This window comes from Sabethes cyaneus, chromosome 2 (genome assembly GCF_943734655.1).
Source record: "Sabethes cyaneus chromosome 2, idSabCyanKW18_F2, whole genome shotgun sequence".
NCBI lineage: Eukaryota > Metazoa > Arthropoda > Insecta > Diptera > Culicidae > Sabethes > Sabethes cyaneus.
Genome location: NC_071354.1, coordinates 92,599,129 through 92,625,956, shown reverse-complemented (window position 1 = coordinate 92,625,956; position 26,828 = coordinate 92,599,129). Strand labels below are relative to the sequence as shown.

Here is a 26,828-nt window from a genome sequence, read left to right as displayed (position 1 = left end):
CAATTTAAAATGGTTTCGCAATGGTCAATGTTCCTAACTTAATTCTAATGATTATTGAAGCAAATTTTTATTCTTAGTTTTCGTTAATAGTGCTGAGGTGTTCAAATTCGGAATATTTTATTCCAAGGGATCAGCATCGCTTGCTTTCGTGTCTCGTTCGTTGCAAAATCTTTGACAATAAAATTTTTTCGGAGCCGTGACAATTACCCAGTTTTAAATTCGAGCCAGTAGTTTGGACTTTGGAATAGTAGTTTGCATTGTAATTTACAATAATATTTTACTCAGGTGAAAGGCCGAAGTCGCAGAGCAGCAAATTTTTATATGTAACGGTTTGTAAACGAATTAGAACGTGTGATTTTGATGACCACTTCGATATCTTTATCTTGAATTTGCGAGAAACCTCATCCTCGTCTAACAAGACGGATGCAAATTTATTCGCCCACACAGTGGTTTCGCGCGGGACTGGTTTATGTTTTGCTTGCGGAAATAAATATCCAAGGCATAATATTCATATCATGGAAACGAATTCAGGCCCAAATACGTCGCACACGTTTTCTAGACGACTATTTGTTTACAATGGTGATCGCGAAAAGTTGAGATGAAATGTAATCGCTGACGCGTTGTTTCGTTGGAAGATGAACCCTGATCTGTACCTTACTAACATAAATCCTATCCCGTGATATTTGTGGAGATGCAGTGGTACCTGCGGTCCCTAGCAACAACAAGTATCGGACTAATATTCTTTCCTTTTCCTATGTAGTACAGTCTTTTGGTCGTGGCCAGTGTCGTTATTGGTCAATTTTCAAAGTATTGAATCAGTAAAAATTGCACGAGTATGTCATGCTACTCTCAAGCCTAATCGACTTGCGAAGGTTCGACTAATTACGGAGTGCAACTACGGGCATTCTACGGGTTTTTTGCAAAATTCTCTCTCAAATTGAAAATTTACATATTTTAATCGAACAAATCTAGGTAAAGGTTTGGTACATAGTTGCCAATATAAGCTGAAATGTTCGAGTCTCGGTTAGACGGTGCTGCTAGATAGAGTAGGATTGTTGCACTAACCCCGAAACAGCCGGCTGCGAAGTCTGCCGATAAAGAGAGGTCAAGTCTTAGAAAGATGTTTAAGCCCAAGGCTCTGCTTTATGGGACCAAAATTGGTCATGAAAATCACCAAAAGAGTACAATAAAACTCACATTGTTGCTTGGATTGTTGCAAACGAATATAACATTGCCTGCTGTTCCCCCCATCGCAGTTGGAAAGATTGTGAATCGCAGAAAAGGTTAATTTTCTGAGCAAAAATCTGCAAAATCAGAATGCTAAGACAACTGTTATTTAGAACGTATATTTGATTAATTTACTAGGAATTTGGGAATTGTTTTTAATTTTAAAATAATGGTTTTTACATAACAGAAATAACTGATATTATTCAAAAATTTAGAATTATTGAATACGTTTTTGCTTGTATTGACTCATAAATATTCATAAAAAAATTTCTGCTTTATATAGAAAATAAAAAAAATATCATTGCTGGAAAATGTACGTACTATCGAGGCAAAATGTACGTATTATGGAGGGTACGTATTAACGAGGGTACGTACTAACGAGGGTACGTACTATGGAGGTATACCTGTATTAGGAAATTTGTACATTTGTATGGGGGCGTCCCCTTTTATAGAGGGGAGGGGCCATAATTTACCTCCTGAAGACGGGAGTGGTCTCATTGCACCATGGTTCTAATTGATTGATTAGTTCTCGAATTATGAGGAAATTTGTATGGAAGCCCCCCTCTTAAAGGGGAGAGGAGTCATAATACCCCTTCTAAAGAGGGGAGGGGTCTCAATTTACCATAGAAAAAAATATTGTGATCAAAAACACCCACATTCCAAATTTTGTTCCATTTGCTTGATTAGTTCGCGAATTATGCAGAAATTGGTGTTTCTCTAACCATCATAAGAACCTTCCCTGGCCCTCTACATGCAAATTTTCACGCCGATTGGTTCAGTGGTTTTCGATTCTATAAGGAACATCCCGACAGACAGACAGAAATCCATTTTTATATATAAGGTTAGTTTAGTGTACATGCTATCCTAATAAAAAAAGTAGAAGGTGCAACAGTGTTTCTTCCATGGATACAACAAACCTGTCATTCCTTTCATCTCAATTCGAGACAAAACTTGTAAACAATGTCTTTAGTATCACCACCAGGAGCTAGTATGCACGAATTATTGGCTGAGTTCACTCTGCAGCATGCCACATAAAATTTACCAAGGGAAAAACATGGTGTTCTCAGATGAACTTCACGCTGTTTGAATGATTGCCCCTGGGACTCAAACAGAGTCGGCCAACAACAATTAGCTCTAATGATCGAACACTTTTTATACAGGTCATTTTGATTCGGTGCATAATTACACTTGACAAATCTACAGCTGCGAGCATTGCAGTTTAGTGTTTCGTATTTTGATTTTTTCTGATAAATTGTTACAGTCATGTGGGCGTTACTCCCCCTTTCTCGTCAGCAACCTACGGTCATCAGCTCCTCCTTTTGTCCTGTTCTTATGGGAGAACCGTCTAAACATTTCGTTCCCCCTGTTGTCAACCCCTTCAGTGCTGATTCTCTTATGTCAAGGAACATGTGTGCCAGGTTTGATGAAGAACGGTCAATCCGTTTCGGAGTTATGGCCTCCCCCCTATTAGGGACCCTCCCTCCTATTAGGGACCGTACCCCACCTATTACGGAACCTACCCCCCTTTTTGTTGACCACCCAGTGCTGATTCTCTTATTTCAAGGAACATGTGTGCCAAATTTGATGAAGAACGGTCAAGCCGTTTCTGAGTTATGGCCTCCCCTCCTATTAGGGACCCTCCCCCACCTATTAGGGAACCTCCCCCCCTTTTTGTTGATCCCCCAGTGCTGATTCTCTTATGTCAAGGAGAATGTGTGCCAAGCTTGATGAAAAACGGTCAAGGCGTTTCGGAGTTAAGGGCCCCCCTCCCTGTTTGAACTCTCCTTTTTGTCAACTTCCCAGTGCTGATTGTCTTACATCAAGAAACATGTGTGCCAAGTTTGGTGGAGATCGGTCAAGGCGTTCTGGAGTTATGGTGGAACATACAAACATACAAACATTTTTTTCCATGTGTGGACTCATTACTGCGACCAGTATAGTTGATCTATTGTAATATCGCCCGGTAGTTTGCTGTATGACCTGCGCTGCATTTCTTTTAGCTATTATCGCTATTGAATGAGCGATATGCTTATTAAGTTTTATGCGTGCTTGTGTGTATTGGGGTTTACCCTTCCTTCAAAGCTTGATCTACTTTACCCGAATATTCCTCGTTGCCAGTACTATCCCATAGTATAGCCGTCCCTGGCGAGGACTCAGTCGTACCTCTGACCAGTACACTTAACTATAGGAGGGACATTTGCACTGTCAAGAGGCGTCAGAGGGTAAATATAGAATTCAGCATGAAGGAAGGGTAAATGGAGGGGCCTGAGAATAAACCCATGCTAAAGTCACGACATCGAATGGCTTGATTCTACTAAGATTCGAACCCACGACCACTCGCTTGTCAAAGCAGACTCGATAACTTTGCGGCTACGGAGCCCCCCACACATACAAACATACAAACAAACATACTCACGCTCACTTTTATATATATAAATTTTCCAGCAGAGAAAAGCTGCCGGAGCCCTGTGTTTTGTTTTTATTAAGATTTGCCCTAAATTTCATGAGTAGCGCGAGTCTGAGAGTCCTAACTGCTTTGGTTCACAGTAGTATCAGGTTCGTTCGGACATGTTACTACAGAGATCAGTTATATGCCGGCGGAGTTAGAAAAAATGATCGAGGCAGGTAAAAATTTGACGAAATTCTAACGGCCATAACTTCTACAACATAAGATATTTGAAGATGAAACTAATTGCTTTCAACGGGGAAATTTTAGTTTTTTTTAAATATTTCAAAATTTGCAGTAACCAGTGGACACCGGAGATATTCCAGGTTTTCCGGGAGTACGTCAAAAACTGATTTTTTTTTCATTACTTGTGCCCTTTTCTGTCATGGAAATTTAACAATATTCAAATTTTGTCTCAAAACTAGACTTCTTTTCCAGTCGATTGGTGAAAAGGGGGAGAAACAACCAAGGTACGGCCATTTCAGTGAAATCAGTGCTGGAAATGTTGCCAGTAACATTTTTCTAAAAGGAAAGTAATCAAAATCACAATAAACAGAAGCTGTCGTCCCTACCTGTGAAGCAAACTACTATTACGAAGAGCATGTATGTGGAAATTTGACTTTGAAATTTTTCGTCAATTTTCATTTTTTAGCGAGTGAAAAACAAACAATGAAAACCACACGATTGATACACCTATTATTAATCGATTGGTATGCAAATCATCAAATTCCATTTAGAATTGGCGTAACAATCACCGTTCAAAATGTTGTTAAATGTTGTTGAATCATGTTTTCGTACCGGTATTCAGAATTTAAGTTCAGGAATGGCACCCTGCGGGAAGACGTAACCCTACGCCAAAAACTTTATCTCAAAAGATTGTTCCCCATCCTTGACCTGATCGGAAATCAATGCAACATTTTTAAATTCAAAGTGCAAATTTGATCTTCTTAAATGAACGTTTCCATTAAATAACACCAAAAGACACTAGAATCAACATAAAGCTTCCGAGGTTTGCGACCATGTGTTGTGCTGTATTTTTAGTAAGTAAACAGTTCGATTCAAGTGCTTTACGGTTTCACCTGGTTCAGATATGTTGAGCGAGGGCTTTTGCAAGCTAAAATGCTGCCTCGATCAATGCGCAAAGATAAGTTAACATTTCCGTTTTGTTAGACAATTTCCGCCTTTTTTGTCGCGGCTATCCTTTGGTGCCGTCTTATCTTCTTATCCAGTTCAATGGCCAAAGGCTGTGATTCTAAAAGCAGTCACGTACAAATTTACAATACCGTCAGTGTCGGTACCAGTAGAATACATGTGGTGCCATCAATCTTAATTCTAATTCTTTACTTATAATGATCGTGTGGGCAAGCTTGTAGTATGGAAAATCTTTTATTGTTAGTTATCGATAAGTTTTCAAGCTAGTACACAAGTGCATTTAAATATTTCAAGGTTTGTCCTAGGCCTAGCCACGACATAAACAGCGAAATTTTCCTCTGGTACAACCATGGATGCACTTGCTGCATCGTTTGCCTTTGCGGTATACTGGACGTTCGGCGATGTTTCCTTCGGAATAGTTGCATACAAGATAGTAGTGCATAAAGCTCAAGTTGTTGTTTTGCTTTTGGAAGCGAACGAAGGCACAGCCAATTTCTGTGGTGTCGGCATGTATCATCTGGGTGAAGTGACCAATTTCATATCTGTGAAGAAAAACTAACTGAAACTCTACGCTCACATCCAAGTTTCCTGCACATTCTACCCGTGTGGACCGAAGGTGTATCGGTCCAAGTCCTGCTGCTTGGTCTGCTTGTGTTCCAAAAACCATTTCCGTATAAGATCCTTTATGATGTAGGGTTCTGTGTAATTCATTCCATGGAACCACTTCATACCAATACTTTGCCCTGTTTTACGAAACCTTACAGTGTTGTGGCATTGGTCGTGCGCAAAATGGCAACTTTTAGCATTATATTCTGCCAACATAGCCAGTTCGCTACTCCAGCGCTAAATGAAGAGTGTAACATTTGAAATTAAATTGGTTTTCAATTTTGATTTTATTTTACGATTAGAAATTTTCAGTCTAATTTACCAATTTCTGCATAGCACTGGCTGAAGCATAGCGTCGCATGAGACCACATGCCAGTTGGTTTCTCTTCGCATTATGATAATTCAAAATTAGGCTTATATATTTGGGGGGCATATCTATTAACAAAGGTTTGCTGCAATTGGATCCAAATTTGTTTTCGTTGCAAGCCACATGCCGAATACCTGTTGAACACAATCCAGCTCGACAATAGTTGAACTGGTTATTATGAGATCTTACACCGTTGCCCAAAGTTACTAGTAAAAGTATACCACCAAGACACCACGGCATGTTATAACTGATCGATTGCGTAGACATTGTGGAACTGATTGACGACTAGGCTGCTGCACCACACGCAGCAATACTATCGAGGCGTGTAGCACTAGAACGAAACCTGGTATCAATTAGGATGCAGCTTTTGCGCGTGATGCAGTCTTGTACTGATGGATAGGGTGGTTATTCGCGTACTTATTTATTGCTGTACGGTAGTAGCTATGATTGATGCAGTTTTCTTTTCTTATTTAATATATCATTTAAATGACTTTTTTTTAATTCCAATTTAATGGTTTTGTCTGATTTTTATAACTACAGCCAAAGTATATGTTAGAATGTTCGACTTTATTTTTAATGAACCGCCCTATAATGCTCTTGAAACTATCGATAGATAAGCCACCTTGCTAAACCATTCGTCATCATCTTCAATGTGACGGCTGTATTCTGTTTATCTTTCATACCCGTTGTTCCTACTATGTTACGTATCTGTCAAGAATAAAATATACATAGTAGAACTAAATTGGGTAAGTTTTCGTTTTATTTAATTTCCAGGTTTCGTATTTCAGTACTATGTTTTACTAAAATATAAAATTTGTATTTTTGTTTTAAGATTTCAAGCTTATTTTCGAAACATTTGTTCAGATAAGTAAAGTCACTTTTAACCGTTTATCCAAATTTAGAACAAAAATTCAAAATTAGTTTTGTTGGGAAAAACTTGCGCTTCAAGTAATGAAGACAATCGTATTCTGAAAGAATTAGATAATTTTAATGACACATATGTATTTACAACATAATACTTGTAAAAATACTCAAATATATTTATCCCACGCAAAGCGCGTTCTGGTTAAATTTTGCCTAACCGTAAGTCCAGCTTGCGGCGTGTTTACCGTATTCATTTTGACTAGAGTTGACACCACCGACCGCGGCGCAAAGCTGGTTGCTTGTGTACAGGATGTGCAAATTCAAGTTCATTGATAATTTTAAGCTGATTTGATCAATATTGGCAATCACACACACACGTCGGGTAAGCGTGCGATGAACGGGCAACGCGTGTATCGAGTGCAATTAATGTCACTTAAACGTGAGGCGGTTCGTATCAATCAACCGCTTATCCTAATGAATATGTATTCATTTTACTACCCATGACAAGTGATTCGATATACCATATTATGACCCTAATTATCTAAACTAAGATAATGCTTATAGTGCAGCTTGTATAGGAGATAAGAGAGTATAATAGCCCGAATAATTCAAATAATTTTTTAAACATCTATCCTACATGAAACTGAAGGTTTATTCTTTGCAATTTTACCCGAGAAAGAAATTGAATATGAAATGAAAAAGATTTCGGGCAAAACCTATTAATTTTGGCAACAGTTTGCTGATGCTGATCGCGGTTTGGGAAGTTTTAAATCTTATATGCCTGTAATCCAACTTTTGCCTTGACTTTTTTGTACATAGCTTTGTGAGATGCCGACCTTCAGATCACGCAAGATCACGTGTTGAAATATTTCCCTCCATCTGCTCCTAGTTTGGGATCCAAATCATCCCAGGTCAATCGATTCAACACCCTTGTGATGGTCGAATTACAAATATTCACCTTTTTCCAAAGCACGATGTGATATTTCCGGCTTTTGCATGTGAGCGTACATTTTTTTTCACGTGTCTCCATTTGACTCGCTTCCATCTTGGTCGAAACAAAATGCACAACTTCGAAATTCATAATATGTAAACAATGAAAGAGAAACTGTGTTAAAGGATGTCCAAAGGATATCAAAAGAAGTCAAAAGAATAGTTAATCAATCTCAAAAATTACAAAATTTATTGATGTTGGCACTGATATAATCGAACAAAAACTGAATAATCGGGGGTGGATTTAATTGGAAGCTGATATAATCCAAGCACTAATGAATTGGTGGGTAGTTACAGTACTACTGTAACTGTTCGATAAATCAACAATACTAATGATGACCGACCGATTCGCCAAACGTTGAATGCGTCTTCCCTACTTGCCAAACATATGCTGCATCATCAAGCTCTGCTGGTTACGTGCCAATCACCCCAAACTATTGCAACACCGGCATACCTTCATGTCAAATGGTTCCATGACTACTACAAATCTTCACGTCCTATGTGATAAACAGCTTCGATGACTGGTCGGTAACAAATGCTATTTACACTGATTTCCTCTCAGCTTCCGATAAATTGATCCATAAAATCACCATTACTTAACTGCATAAGCATGGAACTGGAGTCCCATTTTCTCATCTACTCCCTTTTAAGCAAAACTTAGACGCAAAAAAATCTGTTTACCTCGTAACCATGTTAATGAAATAAAAATGTTGGGTACTCAAAATGAAGGTCATCAAAAACAAAGTGCCAATAGCACTTTAAAAAGAAAATAGTGAAAAATTGGTTTTGATAAATCTGATTTGGTTTTGATAAATCTCGAATTTTTTTTCGAATACCACTTGGACACTCTTGTTGGCTAGCCAGAGTGGCCTTTTTGTTCCACCATTTCTTCATCTCTGTCGCGACCACCCTAATGGAATATCTATATCGAGCTGCAATGGGTGACAGCGTGAGGATGTCCCGGGCTCAAAATTTGACAGCAGGCCTAAATCAGACTGCTGGCAGTTTTTTTTCTGTGTGGACTCATCACTGCGACCAGTATAGTTGATCTATTGTGATATCGCCCGCGTGTTTGCTGTATGACCTGCACTGCATTTCATTTCGCTGTAATCGCTATTGAATGAGCGGTATACTTATTATATTTTATGCGTGCTTGTGTGTATTGGGGTTTACCCTTCCTTCAAAGCTTGATATACTTTACCAGTTTATTCCTCGTTGCCAGTACTATCCCATATTATAGCCGTCCCTGGCGAGGACTCAATCGTACCTCTGACCAGTACACTTTAGGAGGGACTTTTGCACTGTCAAGAGGCTTCAGCGGGTAAATATAGAATTCAACATGAAGGAAGGGTAAATGAGGGGCCTGAGAATAAACCCATGCTAAAGTCACTTGACATCGATTGGCTTGATTCTACTAAGATTCGAACTCACAACCACTCGCTTGTTAAAGCAAACTCGGTTACCTTGCGGCTACGGAGCCCCTCCTGTTGGTAGTTGAGTGAAACGCAGTGGTGAAATACTACTCTCATTTTCGCACACACGAGTTGTTGACGGCGAAAACATGGTTGCCTGCCGATAGGGTGGTCGCGGCTCAAGTTACCTTTACACTCTTCTTCGGCTTCTGTTTGACAATTGTACAATGTTTCTAAATTGGGCGGAATTGATGACAGTTAGTTGGATTGGTGTTATTTTCGAAGAAATGCACCCCGTTATCTCGATACCATCATAGTATTTCTCCGCTGTGGCACGAAAAAATATGTATTTTCATGCACTCCTGCTTGTACCTACATTTTGGAATCCACCGTCTTGTTTGTTTTGGATGAAAACATGTTTTTTTTTGTTCTGCAGCTGCAAATACCTAGCCAGATCATAAGCTTTGTTGTTGTTGCCATTTATCAGCAAAAACTAATTTGAACTTGCTAGGGACATCACCTCGACCAGTAGTTTAGAACTTTTGTCCGGGAGCTGCCTATAATTCATCTTCCTAGATACCTAGATACCGCTTCAGTGTCCTGTTTGATTGATTACTGGCCCGAGTATGTCGAAATCCCTCTCTAAGACGCTTTTTTCTGACGGTGCTTTGGCTGGTATTGAATTTCTTGGCGATATCATAATCCGGCAGCCCTAGATTTGTCCTAATCCTTCTCATCATCAATCCTTAGTTCCACTGTGACGCTTGCTATAATCCTACCGATTGATAGTATGTCGTTCAAGGAAATGTTTGAGAATGCTGCACACGGTCGATTTAGGCAATTTCAACGATTTCGCGAAAGCCACTTGAATTTTCATCATTTCTTAAGTGGGTTTAACAAATAATCTAAAACTTCTTGTATTTATTTGACTCAAACACGCCTACCTTCCGATCCGTGTACTTTTATTTCACTAAAAAGCGATTATCATAAGCATTTATTTTTAAATTCGTCGTACCGTTTTTAAAACCGTCCATCAAAAAAAAAAACTTTCCTTCGTCCGAACCAAAAATCACAACAATGCAATGTTTATGAGCTGAGCACACATGTTTTTGTGCCGGACGGCACGATAAATGTCATTCTGCAAAAATTTCTACTAATCATGCAAAGTTTCCTTGTATATTATAAATGGCGGCAATTGAAACGATTTGTCGCCATTTTTTCTTCGTTTAAAAATGGTAAAAAATAGGACTGCTAAAAATTCTTTAATAAAAAAAGTATAATCTCGATGTTGGTTAAATATGCGCGATCAATAAAAGTAAGTTTCTGCTTACTTTTATTAATCGCGCATGATAGCAAACAAACAAAAATATTAGGGAATAAATAATTTTACATAGTGTGTCACAAAACACGTGGATATTTGTAATAATTTGTATAAGATAAAACGGAAATGAGCAATTATGGCGAAGCAGAAGCAGACGCTATAACTTTTTTGGAACAAAATTAATCGTGATTAATTTTCCAGCACCGAAAGAGGAAACATTTCAAAACAAACTGCTATCAAAATATACCAGTCTCGACCATTGACCCGGAAATACTGCTCAGCTAAGCAAACTTGCAACCGGCACATCACGTTTACCCACCCTGTTGGCAGGCAACCATGTTTTGGGTGCCAACATGATAGCGTGAGCAGAAATGAGGTAGCACTTCGTCGCTTCGTTTCACTCGACTGCCTTGACCGTATTTTGGGCCCGCTGTCAAATTTTGAGCCCGTGACATTCAGTCGCTGTCACTTACTGCAGCTCGATATACAGATGTCAGTAGGGTGCATTTACCGCCAACAAACGGTGAAGGGACCATGGTTTCTCATGTCCGTCGGCAAAAACTTCAATAACGCGTGTTGCCTGAAAACTCTTTATTGCACACTGGTTCACACCAGTCTCTAGTACCGCGCTCTAATTTAAAACATTTGTTATCAAAATGCAGTTGTTTATTAACAATATGGTTACTTTTTTTTGTAAAATTGGATCCATTCCATATATTGAGCCATTGATAGTTCTTGAGCTGTAGAAGACGAATTTCTGTAATATTGTTAAGATTTTCCACACGCTTATTTTGCCGCGTATACGCAATATGTTTTGTGAGCGCTTTATTCTCATAGCTTAAGGTTTTTTATTGGGGTAAATATTCTTAATGATATTGAGCATAGCTTAATGATTTTCTAATAAATAACCAACATATACCATAATGAGAATGACGCACAATTACAACTGAGAAACCCTTCTCTTCATGTGTGTATGCTCTTAGCTGAAATAACTAGAGATCTGTCAAAGCTAATTGTGCTGCAGAGCATTTGCCGTCGTTCGTCGTCGGTTTTTCTGTCATAACTCGGGAACAAAAAAAAAAACAACTATCAAGAGGTGGGCACCGCTAATCAGCTAACCGTTAACCTTTCAGTCAGCGAGTAACGCGTTCGCTAGGTTTTAAATCTGTTAGTGCTTTTATTAGCTTCCGATAAGTTAAAGTGTCACTAAATAAACTACTAGCCGCTTTTCTTGATATTGTAGGCGCTTTCGATAACACGTCCTTCGCATCAATTAATACGGCTCTCTATCAAAAGGGAACCGACCACACTAGATTGAGCTGGATTTAAGCAATGCTTTCAGGCAGAAAAATCACAGCGTCTTGGAAGATACGTCAATCACGATTTAGTTGATCAAAGGATGTCCACAAGGACGAGTTCTCGTTCAGCGACTGGTCTGTCTTTCAGTTACCAGTGCCATGCGTAATTAAATGTTTAGGAAAATCGAGTTTTCCGACCCTAACTCTAGAATAACAAAAGATGCTATCGTGAAATTTTTGTCACTAAAAGTTGGTAAATTGGTCAACCAGAGCAAAGTATTAGAAAAAAAAATTAAGAATCAGAACAACTTGTTGTACAACTTTTGTTGCCTTCAGCAATATTGTTTATAATAATAGCTTGCTTATTTTGGTGAATTTTGAGGAGTTCTATTTTTATTGGCGTAGGTCGCGTTGGCATTTATCGTTTTTATTAAGTTAAGAAGTTTCATTTCCTTAGAAAATATCACCGTGATATGGCCCAAACCTGTATGATAATTATAAAAAATTCGCAATTTTCCCCAATCTCCTCTTTATAGATTTTTTACTTCCTTTCCCATAGACGCATTATTTTCCGTTACGCTTTGGATGTGAGAAGATTGGTAGGTCATTTCGTAAATCATAATGATCGATAAGTCAAAATTTCATTTTAAAATGAACACGTTCGTTTTAACCAATTTGAGTTCCGGGTTAATAATGACTCGATAGGACTGGCGTATTGGTCCTGCTATCGTCCACAAGCACTATGATAGTTGGCTGAGAATTCTTTACCTAAAAATGTTTCTGGAATGTATCAAGGTTGTGTCATTTGTTTTGCCTTAAGCAATCGAAGTACGAAGCTATCAATTTGGTTCTGATTCATTCGGATCATTAACTAACTATTCGTTATTTATTTTTCCCTAGTGATGTTCCTGAGGTCTAGTTTTATAGTAAACTAGCTGACCCTACAAACTTCGTATTGCCACAAATTAACCTGTGTTGTACATAAATCTGAATCTCGGATGATCTTTGTCACAATCTCGAGTTTTGCAAGCCCCTCAGTGGGCGGCGCTTCCGACGGCGGGTCACCGGCAACACTCGCGACCGTCTCGTCCTGAATGATTTAGTGTTACTATAGATAGTTTTTGTGGTCTTGTATTGACTAATGTTTTATGGAAGAGTCTCGAATTTCTCGAGTTCGATTAGTTTTTGAGTTTCGCAAAAATTTCTGTTTTATTTATATGAGAGTCCATATCCCCCTACCACAGGGGTGAGAGGTCTCTAACTATCGTAAAATGAATTCAAGACTTTAAAATCTCCCACATGCCAATTTTGGTTCCATTTGCTTGATTAGTTCTCGAGATAAGAGGAAATTTGCATTTCATTTGTATGGAAACCCACCCTCTTAAAGGGGAGATGAGCCATAACTCGCTTTCTAAAGAAAAGAGGGGTCTCAATTCACCATAGAAAAAAATCTTGCGTCCAAAACCACTTACATGTCAAATTTGGTTCCATTTGCTTGAATAGTTCTCGAGTTATGAGGAAATTTGTTTTTAATTTGTATAGGAGCCCCCCCCTCTTAAAGTGGGGAAATCCATAGAAAATATACCATAGAAAATATTCTTGCCTACAAAAACACCCACATGATAAATTTGGTTCCATTTGCTTGATTAGTTCTAGAGTTATGAGGAAATTTGTATTTCGTTTGTATGAGAGCCCCCCCTTTTAAAAAGGTAAGGGGTCCTAATTCATCATAGAAAAAATGGTTGCCTCCAAAAACACCCACATGCCAAATATGGTTCCATTTGCTTGATTAGTTCTCGAATTATGAGGAAATATGAATTTCATTTGTATAGGAGCCCCCCCTCCTAAAGTGAGGAGGGGTCCCAGTTCATCATAGAAAATATGTTTGCCTCCAGGAACCTCCACATGCCAAATTTGGTTCTATTTGCTTGATTAGTTCTCGAGTTATGAGGAAATTTGAATTTCATTTGTATAGGAGCCCCCCCTCCTAAAGTGAGGAGGGGTCCCAGTTCATCATAGAAAAAATTTTTGTCTCCAGAAACACCCACGTGTCAAATTTGGTTCCATTTGCTTGATTAGTTCTCGAGTTATGAGGAAATTTGTATTTCGTTTGTATAGGAGCCCCCCTCTTAAAGTGGGGAGGGGTTCTAATTCACCATAGAAAATCATGCCTAAGAACACTTTCACGTGCCAAATTTGGTTCCATTTGCTCGATTAATTCTCGAGTTATGAGGAAATTTGCATTTCATTTGTATAGGAGCCCCCCTTCCTAAAGTGGGGAGGGGTCCCAATTCATCACATAAAAAAATTTTGTCTCCAAAAACACACACGTGCCAAATTTTGTTCCATTTGCTTGTTTAGTTCTCGAGTTATGAGGAAATTTGTATTTCGTTTGTATAGGAGCCCCCCCTCTTAAATTTGGGAGGGGTCTTAATTCATCATAGAAAATATTCTTGCCCTCGAAAACTTTCACATGCCAAATTTGGTTTCATTTGCTTGATTAGCTCTCGAGTTATGAGGAAATTTGTATTTCATTTGTATAGGAGCCCCCCCTCCTAAAGTGAGGAGGGGTCCCAGTTCATCACAGAAAAAATTTTTGTCTCCAGAAACACCCACGTGTCAAATTTGGTTCCATTTGCTTGATTAGTACTCGAGTTATGAGGAAATTTGTATTTCGTTTGTATAGGAGCCCCCCCTCTTAAAGTTGGGAGGGGTCCTAATTCACCATAGAAAATATTCTTGCCCTCGAAAACTTTCACGTGCCAAATTTGGTTCCATTTGCTTGATTAATTCTCGAGTTATGAGGAAATTTGTATTTCATTTGTATAGGAGCCCCCCTTCCTAAAGTGGGGAGGGGTCCCAATTCATCACATAAAAAAATTTTGTCTCCAAAAACACCCACGTGCCAAATTTTGTTCCATTTGCTTGATTGGTTCTCGAGTTATGAGGAAATTTGTATTTCGTTTGTATGGGAGCCCCCCCTCTTAAAGTTGGGAGGGGTCCTAATTCACCATAGAAAATATTCTTGCCCTCGAAAACTTTCACATGCCAAATTTGGTTTCATTTGCTTGATTAGCTCTCGAGTTATGAGGAAATTTGTATTTCATTTGTATAGGAGCCCCCCCTCCTAAAGTGAGAAGGGGTCGCAGTTTATTATAGAAAAAATTTTTGTCTCCAAAAACACCCACGTGTCAAATTTGGTTCTATTTGCTTGATTAGTTCTCGAGTTATGAGGAAAATTGTGTTTCTTTGGTACAGGAGCCCCCCCTCTTAAAGTGAGGAGGGGTCCTAATTTACTATAGAAAATATTCTTGCCCTCGAAAACCTTGACATGCCAAATTTGGTTCCATTTGCTTGATTAGTTCTCGAGTTATGAGGAAATTTGTATGGAAGCCCCCCCTTTTAAAGAGAGGAGTTATAATTCCCCTTATAAAGAGGAGAGGGGTCTCAATTTACCATAGAATAAATTCTTGTCACCGGAAACACCCACATGCCAAATTTTGTTCTATTTGCTTGATTAGTTGTCGAGTTATGCAGAAATTTGTGTTTCATTTGTATGGGAGCCCCCCCTCTTAGTGGTGGGAGAGGTTTCTAACCATCACTAAAACCTTTACTGGCCCCAAAAAACCTCTACATGCATATTTTCATGCCGATTGGTTCAGTAGTTTTCGATTCTATAAGGAACATACGGACAGACAGACAGACAGACAGACAGACAGACAGAAATCCTTCTTTATAGGTATAGATTTTCTGAGATTTATATTATATTTATATCTAATTTCAATCTAAACCTGGCGAAGAGTGAAATAAAACTGAGACCCATTTTTTTCTGGCCAGGCATCGTTTTTGGGTGTTTGAATCTTTTTCTATTATATTAACCCTTTTGATTGATTTTACGAAAATGTCTATAAATCCTTATATATCCTAGATATTTCTTCTTTTCATGTTAACATATTGTCATACTTGCTCATTATAGTTTAATCTATCTAACTGAATACATAGTTTGATTTATTACGGTAATTTGAAACCGGTATTTCGTGCGAAAGGTTAAATCTTTTATATAAGCAATTAAAACTTTTAGATTTGTTGGTGTTGGCGGTTTTCTAATTTCAATATTTTGATTATGTGTTTCTCATTTTCAAATAATAAATCCTGTAAGAATAAGAACAGTTGGGTGAAGGGCTTACATTGCGTGTTATTAACGCTGTACACTGATTTCCGAATTTCTACTATACCGTACGGCTACACTACGTGCAATAATCTAACAAATTTATTTTCTATCACCTATTTGCCATACCAACAGCGCTTAGAAGAAACGTTCGCCCAGCAGCAGGAGGAGATGGAGCACATGTATGGCAACAGTCTGGTACCGATGCCACCGAATTCACCGCAGGCTCACGATCTGCTGCAGATCGGTTCGACCCGTAGCAGTATTTCATCGTACTCGGATGGCTTGGGTGCATGACAAAAGGGGACCGGCTGTGGCGGCACTAGTAGCGGCAGCAGCAGCAGGATCCGAAGATGAGCTCAGCACGTGAGTGGGCGGGTAGCAGTCAAAGCCGGAGCATTCAATCAGCAGAACAGTGTGTAAAGCCAACAGTACTGTATATATATGCAAAACACGAAATTTCAATGTAAATCGAAAGAAACACAATGTGTCAAAGTTAATCAAGTGCAGCTACGAAAACGAGGTTGTTATTTGGTTACTTCTTAGATTCGTTTACTTAGCATTACTTCCAACTAGAGTTACTGATATGTTAAGATCTACTTAACCAAAAGCTAATTTATACGCAACCCAAATCAAGCAGTAAATCGATTTTAGCGAATTACTAGGCTAAAATGGTCTATTTCCGGTAGAATCAATATAATCATTGGTAGCATTTTCCCAGTTGGTTTGTATTTATTACCCGACAACTACTTCTCGGAAGCTGAAACAATACCTACAATTTCAAAGCATAACAAACACGCAGCATTTATCTGATCATTGATTCTATGTTTGGTCTTATAAATATCCAAAATATTGTATGTGTATATAATAGTTTTCGGCCTACTTTTTAAATTATCTTTTACAGAGTTTTTTTTTATTAATTTGTAATAGTTCGGTTTTAATTAGATTCGCTGCATTGCTTTTAACGTAAAACTAGTGAGCTGAAAAAATTTCGTAGGTTTGTCTGCTTTGTAAATATTGTTTTTCAAAAAGAAAAAAAAGCTATTATTTTTCATGAAACTTATTTGCCATCTAATCACACAACTCTTTGGTTAAAATGATAAGGTCTTCCGTAAAGCAGCTCGAAAGGCAAATTATAAGTCTGTCCATCTTCCAACTTTATCCATATCGTTTATATACTAATTCAACCTGCCAGTTGTTTGCGCACTAGTTAACTGTATATACTATTTGCTGGGTCGTGTCGTTTCCGGCTTTACCAGCGGGAAAGGTAGGAACTATCACGGGAATCAACGAAAGCGAAAAAGTAAATGACAAGGCTGGCAGACGAGAGAAGTTGATGATAACGAGAGATAGACTCAATGATAGAACGAGGCAGTATGCAGTTGATGATCAAACTGATAAAGTATATTAGAACGGACAATTGAAAAGGAGAAAATGCATATTAACAGTATATATACATAGATAATGTAACAAAAATATTTTTATTCAGTAAAAAAAAGTTGTGTATTCTTTCATCCGAAATCTTCCAAAAATTTCTCAGTATACAGTGGACCCCCTTCATTTGAACGATTCCTCATGCAAACTAATGGGGTTGGTTTTTAATTTGAACAACTGGCAACTCTACATATGCTGGAACTTGTGTGATCTGGTCGCCCTGCTCTTTGTTATTGTTTTAGTGGTTTGATTCAGTTGGCAGTTGCAAGCAGCGAATATTCCATTCTCCGATCGGATTTGTATCATAATCGTTAAGAAAACACAATGTGAAACAGATTAAACACGCTAATTCAGTACAAACAAATCGTGTTTATGTGCATTGTCTGCATAAGCAAATGTTGTCATGTTGAGAATGACATTTGAACCACTTTTAAATTTGCGCGTCGAGCAAACCAACGGGGTTCAAATTAAAAAGTGTTCAGATTAAAAGCGGTCAAACGAACGGGGGTCCACGGTACAACCCCAAAAGATGCCTACCGGTTGATTGGGCTTTTTAAATTGGTTATTTTCGTGTCCTATCTTGTTTGTTTGATTGTATGCTATTCTCCCAAAAAACATTTACAGAAAACTATTTCCTGTAGCATGCACCATTCCGCTAAGAGGCATTAGGGCGAAAGTACCATTTCACAGAAAGTTACTTCCAGAACCTACCTTATTTACTTAACTTATGTGTACATGTCCGCCGGACCGGCAGAACAAAGGGATGAAATCAGAGATCTCCACTGCTGACGGTTACCCGCCATGGCTTTTACCTGTCGCCAGGACAGGTTCTCGTCTACAGCCCGGATGTCGTTGGCTAAGCTGCGTCGCCATGAGCCTCTGGGTCTGCCACTTCTACGCTGTACTGGTGGATTCCAGTCGAGTGCTTCTCTGCAGATTTCGTTCGCGCCTTTCCTCAAGGTGTGCCCGATCCACTTCCACCTACATTCTGTGGCTATCACCTGTTGATGACACCGACGATGGAATTCCTCATTAGATATGTAGTTGTTAGGCCACCAGGCACAAATGATGGGCCCTATTCTCATAGTCACATCACCCAAATTTTTTGGGTGAGAGCACAATTTGCGATTCTCACAGTCATTTAGGTGACTCAGTTCACCTGGGTGACTGTACAAATCTGGGGCCGGTAAGGTGAGGTAAGGGTGACTGTGAGAATAGGGCGCGTGAGAGAAGTGAGGTGAGGTGAGATTAGAGCCCGATGTATCGCAGGTTAATAAATACCTGCAGTTTCGCAAGCATACAGCAGTACGGGTTTAAAGTTTGAAATGAAAAAACGGGGTTTCGTTTGCAGAGTGATCTGGTTTGAGCGCCAAATGTTTCGCAGACCTGCAAAAGCACCCTTGGCTTCTCTGATCCGTGTGGCTATATCAGTCTTGGCGCCACCATCGGGTGTTGTCTGGCTACCGAGATATTCACCCTTTTTCTGCGAGTCACGTGACTCAATACGACAATTGTCACTCGCCGTGACTCGTCACGCATATCGTTTCAGTGTTGTGCGAGCAAGAAAATGTCGGCTAGGACGAGGTTATTTAGCTGCTCCATCGTCAGAGCATTCTAAGGCAATCCTCGCTTTTGGTCTACTGTCAATTGCTCCAACTAATATCTCATCCATAACGATATGAAATAGAAGCGGTGATAAAAGCCCTGTCTCACGCTAGCAGTAACCTTATAGGGTCGGACAAGACGGCGAGAACGCCTCGTACTGAGCCTCGATGAGATGGACTGGTTTATTTGGAACTCCTCTACGCCTAAGTGCGCCCCAGTTGTTTTTGTGGTTGAGACGGTCGAACGTCTTTTAGAAGTCAACGAACACCAGCAGAAGAGAATCCTGGAATTCGTGGATCTGCTGCAATATAATGCGGAGCGTTGTGATATGGTCTACACATGATCGGTCAGCAGTCACGGAATCCAGTTTGCTGCCGCCGGAGAGTAACGTCAATCTTCTCCTGGATCCGGTTGAGGATTACCTTACAGTGTACTGTAAGAGAAATACAGAGCAACGTGTTGCCACGCCAGTTACCGCATTCAGTTAGATCTCCTTTTTTAGGGACTTTGACGAATATGCCCTCCATCCAGTCCAACGGAAAAGTTGCGGTTTACCATATATTGCTGAAAAGCTAATAATCTGGACTGACAAAGATGAGGGGGCCTATTCTCACAGTCACTTCACCTCACCTTACTTCTCTCACGCGTCCTATTCTCACAGTCACCTCACCTCAACTAACGGCTCCCCGTTTGAATTGTACAGTCACCCAGGTGAGTGGGGTCACCTAGGTGACTGTGAGAATCGCAAATTGCCACCTCCCCCCAAAAATTTAGGTGAGGTGACTGTGAGAATAGGGCCCGGGATAGCTTTGAGCATCTGGGCTGAAATAGTCTATTCCTGGCGTTCTATTGAATTTTATATGGCTGTTTCAATTTCATCCGGCGATGGCGAGTTGACCCGATTAATTCGGCGAACTGTTGGCATCATATGCTGCTGGTTTTGTTGGTCTCTGAAATTTGAAACTCGGAAAAGTTGTTCAAAATGTTCAGTCCATCGCTTAAGCTATTCTGTACGGTCAGTCAGTAGCTGATCAGTCTTTTGCGATATCTTTGTATTCATCCTAACATCACTAAGGGTACCGCCAGAGTGCAAGCGACATTTCTTTCTGTAGTTTACGCGCAGCCCTTTTTCGCCCGAAGCAGGACTGTGCATTTAGCAACATGAGAGCGAAGTCGTGTCGCGTTTACTCTGTACGGGGCCTAAGACGGCGAGAAATATCGTACAACAAACGGATATCACCGTTGGCGGCGGCGGTTTTCCCTTGTTTGGCTAGGGGGTTAATCCAGGGTGTCTTGTCCCGCCTACAAGCTCGTTTAACAGCCCTCTCCAGTTCGGCGTATCGTTAACTGGCAGCTGTCTCAGCCGATCTGGTTCGCACTCGCTCAATGTCGGCTTTCGCCTGACTCCACTCGTCGATCTTCCTCCAAGTTTCATACGATATTCACTGCCTCCGCTCGCTGCGCGGTTTCCGGTTCCACCAGGTGACAACTCCGTGGCTCAGGATGTAAGTTGTTCGACAAAGGCCCTTTTGACGTAGGACTACGTCTTACGGCAAGTTTTGAGATAGGGTGTCATTCCAAAAAATCGAAAAATGCGAGCGTCACGAAAAATGAAAGGTTTTGAGCGCTAATAGCTCAGCGGTTTTCCGATCGATTTTCAATATTCTGACACCAATCGATCGGAAAATCTTCTAAGAATTGACCCAAAAGAAGAAAAGTATGGATTCTTGATGTTGAACTATTGAAAAATTGAAAATAATGAACGTATGTTTTACCAGAATTCGCGCTTCGTGATTGGTTGGAAGATTCTTTACGATGATCTAAACCTATACCAATTTGATATCTGTGCTTGGGAAGTAAGCCAAAACAAGTGACCAAGTTTCCTCATTTCAACCAGATTTCTTAACACCGCGGTTCAACCTAGACCATTTTGATGTCCTTGCTTGGGAAGTACGCCAGAAAGAGTAACAAAGCCCTCTCGTGCCAACAGATTTCTTACGAACGCGATTAAACCTAGTCCAATTTGATGTCTGTGTTAGGGAAGTGTGCCAGAAAAAATGACAAGTTCGTTGTTCCAACAAACCGCAAATTCTTTACTGCGAGACGATTAAACCTCGGCGAACTTGATATCTGTGTTGGAAAAATGTGCTACACCTGTACTGTTCGGTTATAATACGACTCTGTATGAATACGCATGCTTGCCGTTTCATTAGGAGTGTAGTGGAAAGATGTGCTGTTGATAAAATAGGATTGAATTGGTAAAATCCCTTCAACGTGGGAAACCATGGATAATAAAAACAATCTTTAATTTCAGTAAGGTAGCAGGAAAGCAATAGTTTGTGTTCTTGATTTTGTTAAATTGTTTTCAAATGCACAATCTTTTGAGAATTGAACGTATGCAGTGTTACTACTTTGATACAACGCATGTAGCATGTATATATGTTGCATATAGCATGTAGGGATGGGAATCGAAAGCCAAAATATCGATATCTGGTATCGCAATATATCGGACCGATCCGATACTGAGTAATGAGTATATCGCAACCAAAATATCGATACTTCGATATTCACCGATATCGAAACCCGAAATATTCAGAAAGTTTTCAGATACGGTCCGTCACGGCACGGGCTTGCGATGCGACCACCTGCCTCGTTTATGTCGCCGGCATCTCCGCACTTCCAAAATACCGTGTGCGTTCCACTCGACAATCTTCGCAGCAGATTCATTGGTCAGGCGGACGCTTTTTAACTAGAAGCACCAGGACTAGAACTGATCAGTTTCAAACAATTTTTCAATAGATTGGTCCAAAATGCAACGAAATATCCTGGCAAGATTTTGTTTTAAAAAACCCAGTGATTTGCTGCATAGTTTGTTATATTTCAACAGAAGCAGCATAAATGGTTACATTAACACCTATTCGCTATGACGGCGCCTACCTACATTAGTTTCGAGTTTGCGTGAAGCAGAATAGCGATTTGTTAAAGAGTGCAAAAGACAGGTATATGTCGGAAATAATTATCACGCATTCAGCTACGGGTAGTTCTGTAAGTGGAAAAGACGTCGCGCCGTGCCGTCATAGCGAATAATCAGAAAACTGTTAGATGTAATTTAGATTCACATAAGATTACCTTCTCACATTGCGTTTTTCAAGGGGGGGTCCATGTTAAAGAAAATCCACATCTCAAGAAATAAAATAAAATTCAAAATTAGAATCAGACATTGGCAAAACACCGAACGTAGCTTATACGGTCGTTACCATTTCCTAAAACGACGCAACCAAATTCATCTCTTTTTCATACATGCAAACAAACACGACGTGTGGCTAGCAATTTATCAGTGGTGTAGAATTTGTAATACTTTTAGCACCACTTTTCAATGCACCCGGTTACCACATTTCCGAGTAACTGATACCGGCCACCGCGCTGGCAAGACTGTCATCTGCATACAATTTGAGTGAAGTCGAAATGTTTGGTCCTGGAGTCCAAGTTGACAGCTCTCCTCTTTCAGCTAATTTTGCTAAAGCCCTATTTATCCGGAAACATCTACTAAACTGATGTTAAGTAATAAAACAGTTTTTCGATTTTCTGAAATATTTTGAGTGGCACAAGGCATGGCTGGGTTATGAGATACGCATTTTTAGGCAGAGAATAAATAATTGATCAGGAGCAGGATCGGTTTAAAGCAAGCTATCATACGTAGTTCACAGTATAAATAATTCTTGCAAATCAATGTGCGCTTGCAGCGATACAATGTTCGGTGAAAAACAATTAGCCTAACAGTCCATTGATATCGGCATCCACAGTAGAAGAGTATTCTCAAGTTTGCAAAAACGCACATGGAGGCGCTTCATATTTATTTCAGTTAGCCATGTGATTAAATGAAATAGATAAGGGAATACGAAAACCTAACGCTAGCAAAAAGATACACATCCAGCATATATCCGAGGAACTTTTACGAAGCTAGCACACGCAATCCCAAGTGTTACCGAAGTGTTAAAAACTGGCGTCTGAAAGACAACATCGAAACGGGTTGCGGTGGCTTTTTTGAGCGTGTAGTTCATTTAGTTAGTTCATTCATTTGTAGTTTCATTTCACGGCAGTAGCGTACCTACTCAAATAAACTTTGTAGCATTTTTCAAATGCGGCATGCAGTATGGTTCAGCTTTTAAACATGCCTGGAAGCTTGAGAACTGGAAAACGAGAGTTCGATAATTTGGCAAAAAGTTATGCGTGAAGAGCTGGCCTTTTTGTAGCTTTCGATACCTATAATATCGGATGAAAAGGTATCGATATCCGATAATATCGAATGGTAGAATATCGATGCCGGATACTCGATATATCGAATGAAAATATCGATACCTCCGGTATCGATAAAATATCGCACATCCCTAATAGCATGTATACATGAAGAATCGAATGATTACAAGCATGAATAGATGCTACTATCACTACAAAGAGACTTACGTAGTCCTGCGTCACCTATATATGCGGTCGTGTCTTGTACACAATCCCTCTGATTTTTTTACCTCAGGGTTCTCCAATCGGCGGACGTCGTAACGGCATCCAACCAGACTTGTGAAAGCTCGCACCGTTCCGGTAACCGTGCTAAAACATTCCCCTTCGTTCATAGGTCACACGCTTCAGATTTCGGTGTATTTCGCCTGCCCTCGTTCGAACTAATATAATACCTATAATACAGAACCTCAATTCCTCAGTGCGCCCCGGGCCAAAAAACGACGACGTAGGACAAACGCAAACAAAAGTTTCACTTGTGTCGAACAAACCGATTATTACCGAGAATTTTTAGTGAGCAGCAGCAGCTGCTATAGAACACCAAGACCAAACGGCATTGTGCAAGGCACCCGCTGCCATTCAGAAACTTTTACCGTATCGCACCAAGCAGTTATTTAGGTTCTTTTACTTTGCGAGCGATAGCGTGCCAGCTTACATCAGCCGGCACCTGCTACAGGACGACTAAAGCACGGCTAGAGCCAAAGTAAATTGATATATACCAGGTATGTGACCATCGAGGGTTGCATTAGTGTGTGTAGAAAGAAGAAGAAATAGTTCTGAAATATGGTGGAACTTGCATGAAAATTAAAACTAAATTAATTGTAATTAATGAATGCAGCTATATTATTCCAGAGAAATATTTGAACATTTACAATGAAATGTAAGGAATATATTTCAAAGTCATTTGCACTTGTAGCCTTCTTTATTATGCGTAAAAATTTGAGAACATGGGTGACTAACTATTTCGATGTGCAATTGAAAAATGAATTAATGTTTCTAATACTTCACGATCAATACGGTATACGGTTGCTTAAATTAAAACACGTTCCATCCAACATTTTGCTTGCATGATGCTCTTGAATATCTGCCTTTGATGTCTTCTTTTAACAAATAGTTTTATTCGAATAGATGCTTGTGCTACTGCTTGAAAATCCTTAAGTTGAAGTCACTGTTCCAAGATGATACCTTTTTATTATAAATTTACCCGTCTCAACACTACGTAGAAAACCATAAAAAGTAATCTTAGATTGCTACAAAACGGTCTTAGAAGATAATTAACACTTTAAAAGCTTACCAGAAATCAGACGAAAAATATCGCGGGCGGATAACAATGTTGCTCATGCTGCTTATTGAACAATCATGTCCGAGCATTTTAAAAAAAATCTTTTTTGTTTTACTACTTGTAGGAAAGCGATATAACGACATTTCTTTGAGACATCTTGATACCGTTTTGACGAAAAAATTTCCGCTTGAAATTTGGAATGTTGCACTTCATTGTATTCATGAAAATACATACTAGAAATACTGTTCTAAGCATAAACATAAAAACTGTGAGAAAAAAAATAGACAAATCTTGCGTATCCAACGATTTTTTTAAAAAATTAACTAATTTTCCATACAAAATGCTCGAAATCTCAGAACTAGTGTAGATGTGTTAGTGCAAAGTGTATATGACAGCTCGCATTGTCATATACCTGGTATATATCAATTTACTTTGGGCTAGAGCACCGAGCCCGAACGTCCTGACAACTCAGTCACGTACACCCAGCGATGTCAACCTTCCAGACATTTGAGCATGCATAAATTTGGGACCCACCAATTATTTAGGTTCCTGTGAATTCTGGTTTTACTAATTTTGCTTAAGCTTAACCCTCTAACGGGCAACACCGTAAAAACGTCGCGATCAAGCAAATGGCTATTTTATCATGAAAGTACACACGAAAAAATCTTAAGTTCTGATTTTTATGCAAAAATAATTATCTGGAGGAGCGCCAGGTAAGAAAAAGTCCAATTTCTCCTTTTCCTTTTTGATGTCTAACGCTCTGCCCAGATATTTTTTCAATTCAGATATATTAAAAAATTAAAATAATGCATGAAATTTACTCATAGAAAAACTTTTTAGGTCAATCATTTTATTCTAGATGTCCTTTTTCTACAAAAGTAAAAAAGGGAAAATTCGCGCATTAATTATTTTCGAAATTTTTCGGAATTTTTGTTTTTGAAAGATGGTAACTTTTGAATGCATGGTCAGAATGTTATGATATTAGTATCAAAATATCAAGAAATCTGTACAGAACATATTTTCGATATTGCCAATTTAAAACAAATTTCGTATGCAGCTCTGGAGCTCCAAAAGCGAAGGCCGTCTACAGACGGTCTTACCCGTTAGAGGGTTAAAGTACTCCACTACCTATTTTCGTTATACCAAAGATTAGACTGAGAAAATCAAATACTACCAAGAAAATGATAGGGTCCCAAATTTAAGCATGCGCAAATGTCTGGAAGGTTGGCATCGCTGCGTACACCGAATATGAACGAATAAGAAAGAAAGCAAAGAAAGAAATCATTGCAAGCCGTCGTTGGTACGGTGCTCATCGGTGCTTAGCCAAACTGCCACGCGCAAACGTATCTCAGCGATAACTATATGATGGTCGGATGCAATATCAGCGCTGCGTTTGTTGTGTACATCAGCCATTTTCGGCTGACGCAGATGTGGTCGATTTGGTTTTCTGTTCGGCCGTCGCGGGAAACCCACGTGACTTAATGTACTGGGTACTGGTCTATGGAGAGAGAGCGATCCACCAATGACAATGTTGTTATTACCACAGAATTCTGTAAACAGCTCCCCGTTTTCGCGCATCTCTCATAGGAAAAGGCGTCCCATGACGCGTTTAAGGTCCGCTTTGCTTTAGCTAAAGTAGGAAGATTTAATGGAATATTTTGAATTTCCACCACTACTGGTATGGAAAAAATCACTTTATCGAAACTCAGAATGATTGATTTTGAGTCAATACAATATCAAAAGTCTTTTTTCCAGAAGGAATATGAATATCATTGGAATAAAAATTCATTGATAAACCAAGCCACTGAGTTTCGATGTTGCTGTATATTCGTTTCGAAAAATTCATAATGCGTTCCAAAAAAATCAGAGCTGAATATCATTTTCAGTTCCATGGCAGTGAATATGAATATCAGGTTCAGCGCCTTGCACTGAATATTTATATTTTAGTGGTTTGGGACGCAACAGATTGCAGTAGGCTTTGTGATAACAATTTACTTTAAAGTTGAGATAACTATTTGTGCGGTTTGCGTTGAAATCAAACGTTTATGGTGAAAACAACGCTTAGTGAAAATATCAACACCTCGAGATGTAACTGACATTTCTGATACTGAGTATCATTTTTCTTTTCGAATTCGTTGATACTGATATTTGACATTCAGTTTTAGAGATGGAATAATGATTATCTGTTCCAATAATATCGTGACTGGATATTGAAATTGATTTTCTTGCTGATAAATACCAGCTACATAGGGAGCGAGTTGATATTCAATTTTATGAGTATCAACTGATAATTTTAAGCACTAACTGGTACTACCACAAGTGGTCCACAAATACTGGAGCATCTACCCTCAAGGCCATTTGCC

At 39.3% G+C, this 26,828-nt stretch overlaps 2 protein-coding genes across 9 annotated transcripts in view; one reads left to right on the top strand and one right to left on the bottom strand.

The window, feature by feature from the left end:
* LOC128737961 (serine/threonine-protein kinase 10) overlaps positions 1–17,334 on the top strand; it is a 79,429-nt gene extending 62,095 nt beyond the window's left edge. For 7 of the 8 annotated variants that reach the window (XR_008412060.1, XR_008412059.1, XR_008412058.1 and 4 more), the window contains exon 16: positions 15,987–16,086. Coding sequence is in view for 1 of the 8 variants with exons in the window: in XM_053832750.1 (XP_053688725.1) it covers positions 15,987–16,111 (125 nt within the window). In the remaining 7 variants the exon portion in view is untranslated. Of the gene's footprint in view, positions 1–15,986 lie in introns of all 8 variants that reach the window. The other variant, XM_053832750.1, reaches the window with a different exon arrangement.
* On the bottom strand, positions 5,056–6,099 carry LOC128737963 (antigen 5 like allergen Cul n 1-like). Its single transcript, XM_053832751.1, has 3 exons — positions 5,754–6,099; positions 5,427–5,668; positions 5,056–5,367 (listed from the first exon to the last, which is right to left on the bottom strand). The coding sequence occupies exons 1-3, from the start codon at positions 6,063–6,065 to the stop codon at positions 5,133–5,135; spliced, it is 789 nt and encodes a 262-aa protein (XP_053688726.1). The 5' UTR covers positions 6,066–6,099; the 3' UTR covers positions 5,056–5,132.
* Positions 17,335–26,828: the final 9,494 nt, after the last annotated feature.